This window comes from Meleagris gallopavo, chromosome 9, assembly GCF_000146605.3.
Source record: "Meleagris gallopavo isolate NT-WF06-2002-E0010 breed Aviagen turkey brand Nicholas breeding stock chromosome 9, Turkey_5.1, whole genome shotgun sequence".
Taxonomy (NCBI): Eukaryota; Metazoa; Chordata; class Aves; order Galliformes; family Phasianidae; genus Meleagris; species Meleagris gallopavo.
This window is the reverse complement of record NC_015019.2, coordinates 11,230,620-11,242,609: the sequence shown is the minus strand read 5'-3', so window position 1 is coordinate 11,242,609 and position 11,990 is coordinate 11,230,620. Positions and strand designations below refer to the sequence as shown.

The following is an 11,990-nucleotide window of genomic DNA, read 5'->3' as shown; positions in this document are numbered from 1 at the left end:
GCGGCCCCGCAACCCCGTTGCCGGGAGGGCGGAGCCGGACCGAGCCCGAAGCCCGCTCCCACCGCTGGGCCGGACCGCACTCACCATCCCGGCGGCCGCTGCCTCGGGGCGGCTCCAGTCCTGTCAGGCCGGTGCTCAATACTATCTTCCCCCATTGGCTGATGCTACCACGCCGCTGCTATGGTAACCGTCTCTTTGATTGGTGGAAAGACGAAGGCGGGAGGAGCTGGAAAGGTGACTATTGGTCAGCAAGTGGTTGGGGCGGATCCAAGAGGCAGTCGGACCTCTCTGCCTTTCGTCAACGCGGTTGGCCGAAGTGAGAAGGGCGAGCGGCCAATCAGTGAGCGATAACTGCCTGGCGCGATGCTCGGCCCAGGGCTCGCGGGAGGGAAAGAGGGGAGCTTTTGCGCGGTGGGCGGGGCTTTGAGAAAGAACCTGCGCTGATTGGTGGAAGGGGAGAAGGGGCGGAGTCGGGCGATTGCTGTGAGGGGAGCTGAGGAGGGGGTGAGGGCGGTGCGGTGAGGTGAGGAGGAATCGCGGTCGGAGGTGCGGGAAAAGCCGCGGAAGGGGCGGCTGAGGGGTGTGAGGGAGGGTGGGGTCACATGGAGGCGAGATTGAGAGGAATCTCTGGGATGGGGATGAAGGAACTGAAGGGAAACCGGAGGCAAAGCGGCTCCTCAGTGGCGCTGAGCGGTGGGACCTGCCTTGAGGGGAGGGGGCGGGGAGGGGCAGCTGGAGGTGAATCTCCTCGTGCCTGGTTTTCCCAGCCCATGTGGTGTTCCTGGCTGGGCAGGCACCAGTCCTGCTTTCTTGTTTTCCTCGTCACCTCGGAGAGCTTTTCAGAGAACAAAAAAAGACCAGTGAGCTGCGTGACTTCTTAAGTGAGCTAATTCAATAGAGCTGTTCTCATAGAGCTGTAGGACGGCTGGGGTTGGAAGGAACCTTAATCATCGAATTCCAAACCCTTTCCATTGGCGGGGTTGCCAGCAGTTCAGGCTGCCCAGGGCCCATCCGACTTGGCTGTGTGCCCTCTAGGGATGGGGCAACCACAGCTGCTTGTTTTCCTGCTGGCTCCGTGCTCACAGGTGTGGTACTGCGATGGCAGCGCTGCTGTAGCTCTTCCTGAGTCGGTCAGGTGAGGTGGGTCAGGGCACGCTGAGCAGCCCAGGTGGGGAATGATTAACCCAGCATCCACCTCCGTGTGCAGGCTGTAGGAGGCAGTGTGAGCCACCGCCACCGACTGAGAGTCAGGAGCACGGAGTCAGCCTCTGTAGCAGCAGTTGCCGTGCTTAATTTTTCTTTAAAAGTGACTGTAAAACCACCGGAAATCTTTGTGTAGCTCACTTCTGTGATGGAAGCAGATCTGGATAAGTATGTTATCTTCTTCTGCTTTTCTATAACACCCCATGTGGTAGGACCTCAGCCAATATTGGAGTTTTGTTTGCTATCACAGGGATAAAGATGTGTTTTAATGAAACTGGTGCCATCAGCAGTCTGTAGGGTAAGAACTTGGCAAATCTCAGCTCTCTTTGCAGGCGTTTGTTCCTTGCTGTGTGAGCATGGTGCTTCATTTCTGTTTTGCTATTCCAAACACCCTCAAGCAACTCTATTTTTGAAGAGGGAACTGCCAAAAAAAGAGTTGTTTGTGGTTTTGGAGTATAAATGTTTGGGTTTAAAGGAAGTGCATGAAGTTAATGCTAGCCAAATAAAAGGATGCCTTTGATATCAGGTGTATTTGATTTTATTGGATTTATGCCTTTGGAGAAAGCTGTTTGATGTCAGTATTAGCCTTGTGTTACTTGTCTACTTCAACAGGACCTGGAGATTTAGTTCACTTTTTAATATTTTTTCTTTAGTGTAATGGCTTTGCCTCAATTCTGTTAACTAGAAATTTGTTTTTAAAAAGTTGTGCTTGTGTTAATGACATGCTTAAGATGGCTGTTATATTGTAAATAAAATATTATTATTCTCCTTTTTTTTTTTTTAAGAAATTAGATTAATACTAAAACATCTGAGAAATGGCCACACGCTTCAGATCGGTGAGTTGAGGACTTCCACCTTGCTGTGTGAAGATTTGTCTGATAGGAAGGTGTTTTCATAGATAAGCCTTCTGTAACCAGGTGAAATGAAGCTGCTTCTGCATTAAGGCCTGCTACAAAGCTATTGCTGGTGGAAAAGTGATTTACCAAGGGATGTATTTGCTGCCATTACATTCCAGAGAGACCCAAGTGATACTTCAATTCCCTAAAAACCTCAGGGACTTTGGCAGGGCTGCCAAATCAATTGGAATGGAGATCTTGCATGTCAGAATCATTCTGATGTATCTTAACTGTCCTGTATTCTCATGCAGGTAAGGGCCTGGATGAGGTCCCTGAGGTCAACCAGACTGTTGTAACCTCATTCTACCATTATTACACTGACTGCAGGAGGTTTTAATATCCAAGGAATAACACTTTGCTTCCCTTAGAGGGCAGGTTGGGCCCTACATCAGAAGTCTGGTTTGATAAGCTGTACTGTTATGTTACCTGTGTTTCTTGTTTATAGGAAAATTTCTACATTCTGGACCACTTTCTCGCTTTTTCTTCTGAGACACAAGTAAAACCAATGGATCTCAAATATTTAGGAAACAAACAGAAACACACCGAACAAGAAAAAAAATCACTGTAGCATTGTGTTAGAGTGCATGAACAGCCTGTTGTATCTTTGTAGTGCAATGTTAATTAGATATTACCTTAGGAAATGAGCTCATGTAGCCTGAGTTTGTGTTGGGAGAAAATTGTGATGCTGCTGCATAGCCAGCCAGAGGGCGTCATCCTGCCACTGTTTAAAACTTTGAGCACTGTGTGCAGTTTTGGTGTGTTGATTTCACAAAGAACATGCTAGAATGAGAAGGGATGCAAGCAAGGGCAAGCTAAGGACATTGACAAAAAGAAGCAACTGCCTTTTGAGGAGGGGCTGAACAGACAGAGGGGACTGCAGAGGGGAAGGGTGTAACTGAGTTCATGAAATCAAGAGGTGGATGAGCAAAGCAAATGCAGACATGTTGTAATGGAGCAATGCAAGGAGCTGGGACTCCTTGAAAGTCTTGGACTTGGTTAGGCTTCCTATGTCATCTCTGGTTTTGATGATTGTAGGAGAAGAGTCCAGTACCAGATATATAGTTGGTCCAACCCAGTGGAACTTAAATTTATATTTTTAATGCTTTTAAGCAGTCTCTGCTTTGCATGCACAGTTCCAAGTAGCTGGTTATGTCTTACTTAATTGCTCAGTTTCACTAAGCTTCTCTTATATCTGTTGTGCGGTTGAATCTTTGTTGAACAGTATAGTACTTGGGAACTTCCAAACAACTGTTGTCTTTGTGTGGTTTCACTGGGTTAAAATTTCTTCCAGAAAAACTGCCAAGGTAGGTCTTTGCATAACAACAAAAGGGAGCAAATCTATTTCCAACAAAAACAGAACAGTCCTTGTACGAAAACTTCCTCAATCATTGCCTAAATGTTCTGTGATGGTGGTCAAGTCAGCAGAGTCATTCCAGTGAGCAGACCAGAATCTGTTAATTAGTGACTTCAGCCATTGAATTAAAAAGCATTTAAAATAAATGAAGAACTAATGACTAAATGAGGAGGATAAGCTTTGCCTTAACCTGATTGCTTTCATGGCTTGGAGGAGACTAAGTTCCTTATGCTTTGAAAATGGCTTTGTCCTTCCTAGCTGTAATGTTACTGTTTTGTTACCTGTGTTGTGTGGCTGGAGTTCTGTGTGCTTTACATTAGGGTGCTGCTGATGTACATCTGTTTGCTGTAATGCTTTTTTTCTCCCTGTCCCTTTGCAGGCTGGTAAGAAATGTACAGTGATCGGTGGCTCCGGATTCTTAGGCCAGCACATGGTAGAGAAGCTGCTGGACAAGGGTTACTCAGTCAATGTGTTTGATATTCAGAAGAGATTTGACAATGACAAAGTGCAGTTTTTCCTGGGAGACCTTTGCAACAAAGAGGTACAGACAACTGAAAATTGTGTAGATGGGAAGGATGCTGTTTGTACTGATGTCCTTACAAACAGACAAGCAAGCCTTATTTGAAACATTAAGTGGCCTGCAGGCATCTGAAAGGGTACATGTGTGCATCTCCCAGTGTTTCCTGGTGAAGCTGGTAGCCTCATCTAGAACACTTAAATATACCCAATGTCTGCTGTAAGTGGAAAGGAACAGAACTTGTTTGTGGATTAAAGTTTGCATTACTGTTAGCTCAGATAGACAGCCTAGTTGCTGCCACTGTTAGTAATTGCATGTAGGCACTCTCCTTGCTAACCTCCACTGCAAGAGAATGGCAGAATGCATTATTCCACACAGTTAAGATGCAGTAAGGTGCTTTGCCTTAAGTCATGCATGTGAGCCCAGGCATAAGCATTTGTATGCAATGTGGAGAGAGCTCTCTGTGCCAGCATGAGTTATCATGTCTCAGACTGTAAGGCAGTCACCTCGAAGACAGACAGTGCCATGGGGTACTGTTGGCTGTTAAATGTATTGCATGCAGATTTTTCCACTCCTCTCCCCCAGTAATTTTGAGTCTCATGCCTGCACTTGAGGTTGTTGTATGTGGTTAAACTTTGATAGCCTCCAGGTCTCAGAAAGTTCCCAGGCTCTTGTCTGGAAAGAAAAGATGTTGTTAGTGCTTTTTTTTTTTTTTTTCCCCCACCTAACAAGAAAGGTGCTGTGAAGACCAGTAAGGCTAATCCTATTCCAGCTGCTTGCCATTATGGAAGGAACTTGGCTTGAAATTTAGCAATTTTGTTTTCGTGAGAAAAGAACTGTGCTTTTTTTTTCTCTTGAGTAGTCACTGTTGCTGTTGTTTCACTGCTATCTTGAGCAACATATCTTCTTCTTAGGCCTTACTCCCAGCTTTACAAGATGTTTCAGTAGCATTTCATTGTGCATCGCCAGCACCTTCAAGTGACAACAGGGAGTTATTTTATAAGGTGAATTTTACGGGAACCAAAGCAGTCATTGAAGCCTGCAAAGAAGCTGGAGTGCAGGTAAGGATAGAAAGGTTTGTGAAGCATGTAAATTGTTCATGTGAATTTGTGACTTCTGAACCATAGAGCAGTTTCAGTCTGGTTTGGTAGAAGGGAAAAGGGCTCAGATATTGAATTCCTACCTGTTTTGTGGAAGTTAATTGTAGGAGAGCAAGACTCTGTCCTTAGCATCTAATATAAGCTCAGTCTGTATTTGTCCCAGGAAGCCTATGCATTGCAATTTCCCTTACTGTATGAAGAGTATCCATTAAAATTTGTTTTATCAGACATTTCGGGAATCCCTTAAGGGAGAACTGGCAAGTGGATTCTTTCATGCCTTAATGAGGGGGACAGCTCTAAAGGTAGCTTTTCCTGCAGTGGAATTATTCACGGCATCTATTACTTACGTGAATTCACTGAGATCTAATGAAAAGGAACGCATTTGTGGTACAGTCTTAGTGTAAATTGGTTTAGAAAGTCATTTACACACAAATGAAAAAAGAAACCAGGCTGTTCAAGGTAAACTCTTTATCTTGGTATGTTATGATATCACAAGTCTATAGTCTAACTCGCACCATGTTGTCAAGCACAATGTCTGAAAAGATCCCTTACTCTGGGCAGAGATGATGCATCCAAAATGTTTTGTACATCGTCCATTCACAAATACAGACCTGATAATGTTTAGAATTAAATAATATTTAGGACTCCTAGCCCACAGTGGTTTGGCTTGTTTATTTTTTTAATTTTTGCTCCTCCTCTTTGAGTTGTAAGCTGTTGTAGGGAATGGGCTGTGCAGTGTTTACCTTCTGGCTTAGTCTAGATTCTGTCAGAGCAAGAAGTCCTGTTGGAACTTGCTGGATCTAGTTATCTTTCCATTAAAATGTAGATCTTGTTTAAAACCACATGTTTCTGATTATCCAAATATGTCACTGGATTTCTGTTTGGAAACTGAGGGCCCATTTTTAGCCAACAAAAACATCCTGGCTAATAATTCTTTCTTTTGTTGTAATCTGGCATGAGATTGTTATCTTAAAAATGAGCAAATATATCTTAAAAACATTCACTGGATGTTAAATACTGAACTCATTGCTTGTTAAATACTAAAATATGCCCAGCCAAGTAGATGCTGTGATTTTTTTTTTCTGAGAGATGTTTCCCGACTGACTGGTTACTCTGGAGGCATGAAATATTTCCACTTTCTTCAGGAAGCAGTAAATGATGTTATGGAGTCCCATTAAACAAGTGAAGAGTTTTCTTACCTGGTTTTAGATCATCTGCTAGCCTATGTTTTTGTAGACATAGTTTATTCTTCATAGATACACTTGATTATTATTGTCCTTACTCAACTTTCGTAAGTTACTTTTTTGTCTTAAGCTTTAAACTGCGGTTTTCTTTCACATGCATTGCAGAAACTGGTGTTGACTAGCAGTGCCAGTGTTGTTTTTGAGGGGACAGACATAAAAAATGGAACAGAAGACCTCCCTTATGCAAAAAAACCTATCGACTATTACACAGAGACAAAGATCCTACAGGAGAAGGTATTCATCACCAGCTGGTTAACACTATTATTTTCCATACTAAAAAGTGCCCTTTTAGAAGTAGTCCTCTTATGTTGAGTGTTAGCCCTTAAGAATTTTTCGTATTTGAAAAGAGCTTAGTTAAAAACAGTGTAAAAACATCTGTTCATTCACAAGCATAATCACTTTGCTGTAGAGTGGACTAACGATGTGGAAGCTTGTGAGTAACAGAGCTAGCCCAATATTCTTCTAATTACATCTTTATTTTGGGTGAATGGGTAAAAGTATTCAGTATTTATTTGCATGTGGTGTTCTTGAACAGCTGTATAAAATCAGTAGAACACTTTGTTTGGAAACTCCAAGTAAAATTAAATCTATGTAGCACTTGGTGCTCTCAGGAAAAAGGGATCACACTCCTAACTGCCATCAACAAGGCCCATGATAAAAGTTTTCCATTAATTGACAAGACAAATTAGATTGTTCAATGCCCTTCTTCTCTAACATCTGGAAAATTTCTCTGTCTTCATGGGGTTGAATGAGAGTTCCTTCCCTTTGCCTGTCAATTCATTAAGTGTTCAGTAATGAAAAAGGATTTCTCTTTTTCTCGAGAAAGAGATTAAAAAAGAGGAAGGATCATATGTAAAGGTATGGATGGATAGTAATTCTTCCCAAGATGATGAGTGAATACCCCATCTGCTCTAATGTTGCAATATAATGTTGGGTTATATTACTAACATGTATTTTTCCAAACTTTTCTTTACTTAAGGAAGTGCTGAGTGCAAATGACCCAGACAACAACTTCTTCACTACTGCTATTCGCCCTCATGGAATATTTGGCCCTAGAGACCCTCAGCTGGTTCCCATCCTCATCCAAGCAGCTAAGAGTGGCAAAATGAAGTTCATAATTGGGTGAGCAAGGCTTAGTCACTTTTTAGCTTCTATTAAACTGTTTTGGAAGGGAGGTAGTACTAAGTCAGAAGCAGTGCTATTGCGTGGAATGATCTTCTGATATAAGAATAGGATAATTCATGATAATATGTAAGTCGGGACCCTTGTCCTGAAGTGTTCAATGTCAGAGAAGGCAGGATTTAACATTCTGCTCTAGCAGTATCTCTTTTGGCAACTGCAACATATTTCTGGGAGGAAAAAAATGTAAGTTTCTGTAACTTTTCACCTGTGAGGCAGGATTCTTCTTTCATAGCCCTCTTGTGCTAGGGACTCATGCACTCAGATGAGGAAGAGTTTTTGCAAGAAGTGTATCAGTAGGAAAAGCAAACATAGCTTGCACTTTCTTTGCACAGTCTAAAGGCTTTTCTTTTTAATCAGAGTGCTCAGATTGCTTTCTGTTAACTAATGTACACTGGTGTTTGAGGATCTTGTGTGTATGACAGTGTTCTTTGATCTTCATGTCATGAATATTAGGTGCTTGCCTTGCTGTTAAGCCTTGCACGGCTTCCAGTGGACCACTGAAATGTTAGAGTAAGAAATAGTTCATGCTGCTCCTAAGGAGTTTTTTAAATTTGTATTACGGTCTTGAAAAGAAATGTGCTCTTCAATTTATAATAGATTTTTATTGCATGCAGGAAGCTGTTCGTGTACATACCCACGTGAATGAGTATGCTTAGGATAAGAGAAAGAAAGGGAATGGGGCTGTTTTTCTGTTCTTCTTCTTCTTTATAGTTCACTTCTAGACTAATCTCCCAAATTGATCTGTGAATGGCAAATCTAAATAAACTTGACCTTTTTGCTTTGTCTCCGCTTCGTTCCAGCTCAAACATGCTTTCTTCAGTTGAGTTTCCCTACTCCTATAAAGACCTGCATATCCCTTCCAGGAAAGCAAATAGCCATTCATCCATGAAAGTTGAAAGTGAAAAGTATTAATTCTCAGAATGTTGGATTGCAGCAATGTTGTTTTTGTCCAAATGAGTGTGGTGATGGTTTTGCAACAAACCATTTGTTTGATTTAGCTGGGTTCTTGAAAGTGGTATGCACATCTATTTTTCTGTAGCTGTGTAAAAGTGGATTTAATACAGTGGGTTGAAACTCTTTCAACTGTTTTGGACTGAATTTGGCTTACTAAGTAAGTTAAAATTTCATGAGCCAAGAAATTCATAATTGAAAGTTTGTCCTCAAGTGACTTTTTGTGTGCTGCTTACCACTGTTCTGCTTCTGTGGATCACTGTGCTGATTCTGGGATCTGTAGGATCTGCAGCAGGCTTAAATAGGGTACTATTATGGGAATATAAGCTTTCTGGGGCTCTTAAAAAGAGTTGAGATAGTATCTTTTCTTCTGCCTCAAAATGAGGGGTGTTTTGTATCAGAGGACCTGACGTTTTGACACAACACAGGGAGAAGAGGAATCAGATTGACCTTCTAATGTTTAAAGAGAAATTAACTTTATACATGTGTGATAGGACAAGGTAGAATGGTTTTAAACTAAAGGAGAGAAGATTTAGTTTAGATGTCAGGAGAAGTTTTTCACTGAGTGGTGAGGTGCTGGAAAAGGTTGATCAGAGGTTGTGGAAGCCCCATCGATGCCTGGAGGTAGGTTGATAAGGGCCAGGTTGGCTGGGGCCCTGGCAACCTGATCTAGTACTTCATCTAGCAGTTGGCAACCCTGCAGCAGAGGTGTTGGAACTTGGTTTGAAGGGATGTCAAGGATCACCCAAGTCATTCTATGAGATACGTATATATACATAGGTTGTGTGAAAGTCCTTTTGCTGCAAGTAGATTTTTCAGCCTGGATCGCCTTAGGGCCAACCTCTTCCTTTAATCTGTGCAGGGATGGGAAGAACTTGGTAGATTTTACCTATGTGGAAAATGTGGTCCATGGTCATATCCTGGCTGCAGAACACCTTCAGAAGGACTCTCCTGTGTGTGGGAAGGTAAGGAAAATGCATGTGTAAGAAACATAGTTACTTAGCTTTTGTGTAGTCGAGTAGAATAACAGAAATACTAACCGATTTTCATAGCACTGTCATGTTCTGGGCATGCTTTAATGTGTTTGCATTGTGTTGTCATTCAGTTTAACCATTTGTGAATATCCTAACCTCTGGAATGTCAGAAGTAGCTGGCTTTCAGAGCAAAGAAGGGATTCACTGCTTTTCAGCTGGAGGTGGTTGGTGAAAAGTAGTTTCTATTGAAAACATGTTTGCAGTCGAGAGAGATGCCAGCCTTCTGGGTGTGAACATGAGCTGGGCCATTTGCACAAACCATTTTTTATCTGACTTTTTGTCTTGTCTTTCAGGCATTTCATATCACAAATGATGAACCAATCCCTTTCTGGGCTTTCATGTCCCGTATCTTGACTGGCTTGAACTACGATGCACCCAAGTACTATATTCCTTACTGGCTGGCTTATTACCTGGCCGTGTTCTTGTCTCTAGTGCTGTGGCTATTAAGTCCACTGGTGACCATCAAGCCCACTTTTACCCCCATGCGGGTAGCATTAGCTGGAACATTTCACTACTATAGCTGCGAGCGGGCCAAGAGGGACATGGGCTACAAGCCAGTGGTCAGCTTGGATGAAGCAATAGACAGGACTCTCCAGAGTTACCCCCACCTATGTCGCGCTAAGGCCTGAGAAGTCCTGGATGAATTTCATTTCTACTTGATTTTCTTAATTGTTTTGACGTCTTAACGTGAGCACTGAAGCAAATTCCACTAATTCTGTGAAGCTGAGTTTTCAGGAGTCATTCCTCCTCATCACTATTATCAAAACAAATTTCTCTGGGTTGGAAAAAACTTCATGTAGTAGCTGTGCTAACAGTTCTTTCTTCTGATGTGATTTGTTGTTCCAAAGCAGCTGCCTAACCCTAAGGACTATGAATTAACACCTTGCTGTGTCCTCTTCAGTCCCAGCCCCATGCATCAGCATTCCTTCATCTTTCCTCTCCACCCTTGTCCTCTGTTTTGTTGCTCTGGTGATAACAGCCAACTCCTATAACTACAGATCCATTGATGAAATACTTCACAACTGATTACTCTCTGTGGCTTGGCTTTTTCAGTGCAAGAGTGATGAAATAGAGACTCACATCAAAAAGGATCTCTGCCACCATTTTTTCTTTTTAAACTGTTGAGATTGACTTTATTCTGGGACTGCTTTTAGATCTCACTGTGATTGATGGGTTGATTTGGTCTCTTACTGAGGAATTGGTAGGAACCCTGAGAAAAGGCATATTGGGCTTCTTGTAAGGAAGCATGAGCCTTTACTTCTACTGGAGCTTGGTTCTATTCAAAAAGAATACAAATAAAATAAGAGAAATTCCTAACTTTGTGTTCCATCTTTGAAAGGGCAGATCCTATTCTGAGCATCTCAGCACAGACTGTTTGAATTATTCCCTTTGTGGGGGGGAGGAAATCTTTGCTGTGGCCATTGTCAGTCAGCACATTTTACCATAGTTTACTTGCTTCCATAAGAAAATGATATTGATTGGAGGATCTATTGCACAAGGCTCTCATCTTGTCAACCACATTATTGTTGGTAATGGGTATTGTGTTACATCGACCCTTCAGAACATGGAAAATTCTTCCATAAGAAAATGATTCTAATACTAGGTTCACTGAACTGTTTAGTTTGCCACTTATATAAGGTTTAGTTTACTCCACAATCTTGCTAAGTGCTTTGGTAGCTTTTTTTTTTTTTTGTAAATGAGGAGCTTATGTTGGGGTTGGAACTTCCCAAATCTCAGAACTGTGGGAAGTGTCTCACTGTGTATTCATAATTGTGCCTAGCTCAGTGAGCCTTGACCTCATCTGAGAGCTCAGTATGCTGCCAGAGTCCCATAGAAATTAGTGGGTCTTTTTAAAGTTTCTGGTTATCTTACGGCTAGTTTTACTGATGTTTTTCTTATTTGATCTTGAAGTAAATACCCAGTTATTTTGATCACCTCACACAATTCATATTTGCACTGGTCAAACACATTGGCTATTTTTTCCCTAGAACATAGGGTTAAATATTTAAAGGTTGAGTTCCAGGATGCAATTCTTAAGCAGAGTTTCTCCCACTACCCCCCTCCCAACAGTGCCAACTAAAAGATACCAATTGAATCTGCTTATATCCCACCTTCACAATCACTGGGAGACATGCTGCCTTCAAGTATCGAGTTACCCCCTGTGTGATACATCAGTGTCCTGCCACAAATTTGCTGCTAATGTGAAGACCCTTTCTTTCCTCACTGTTTTAGTGATGTAACAGACTATGGGTGCCCCATCCATATCTACGCAGTTTATGCCATATAAAAAGACATAATGGTGAAACCACACCTAGCTGAGAGTCATGGCTTTATTCCCAGGCTTTATAAAACACCAGGCATCTCACCTTAAAGGACTGGTAAGGACTGAAGTTTGTTTGTGCTCCTCTGGAGCTGGGCCTGTTTCCAGGTTTAGTAATGCGGTCAGCTGATGTTAAGCTTTTAAATCACTGCTGGAAGAGTGGCCTTGGGAAAATGGGCAGTTCAGTTG

At 42.2% G+C, this 11,990-nt stretch overlaps 2 protein-coding genes across 4 annotated transcripts in view; one reads left to right on the top strand and one right to left on the bottom strand.

Moving 5' to 3' along the window:
- CETN2 (centrin 2) overlaps window positions 1-193 on the bottom strand; it is a 4,594-nt gene extending 4,401 nt beyond the window's left edge. The window contains exon 1 of the mRNA XM_010715312.2: window positions 85-193. Coding sequence (XP_010713614.1) covers window positions 85-87 — 3 coding nt within the window. The 5' untranslated portion in view covers window positions 88-193. The remainder of the gene's footprint in view (window positions 1-84) is intronic.
- A 272-nt stretch (window positions 194-465) lies between these two features.
- NSDHL (NAD(P) dependent steroid dehydrogenase-like) lies at window positions 466-10,798 on the top strand. Of its 3 annotated transcripts, none has more exons than XM_003208389.4 (8): window positions 466-523; window positions 1,989-2,039; window positions 3,833-3,994; window positions 4,885-5,031; window positions 6,420-6,548; window positions 7,294-7,436; window positions 9,310-9,412; window positions 9,775-10,798. In XM_003208389.4, the coding sequence occupies exons 2-8, from the start codon at window positions 2,019-2,021 to the stop codon at window positions 10,108-10,110; spliced, it is 1,041 nt and encodes a 346-aa protein (XP_003208437.1). In that variant the 5' UTR covers window positions 466-523; window positions 1,989-2,018; the 3' UTR covers window positions 10,111-10,798. The 3 variants fall into 3 exon arrangements, with proteins under 3 accessions (XP_003208437.1, XP_010713612.1, XP_019473772.1); XM_010715310.3 differs by having other exon boundaries at window positions 499-546; XM_019618227.2 differs by lacking the exons at window positions 466-523; window positions 1,989-2,039 and adding an exon at window positions 2,330-2,350.
- Window positions 10,799-11,990: the final 1,192 nt, after the last annotated feature.

Coding starts and splice junctions, on each gene's coding strand:
- NSDHL (XM_003208389.4), top strand. CDS start 2,019: ATGGCCACACGCTTCAGATCG. Junction 2,040..3,832: donor TGGCCACACGCTTCAGATCG/GTGAGTTGAGGA, acceptor GTCCCTTTGCAG/GCTGGTAAGAAATGTACAGT. Junction 9,413..9,774: donor ACTCTCCTGTGTGTGGGAAG/GTAAGGAAAATG, acceptor CTTGTCTTTCAG/GCATTTCATATCACAAATGA.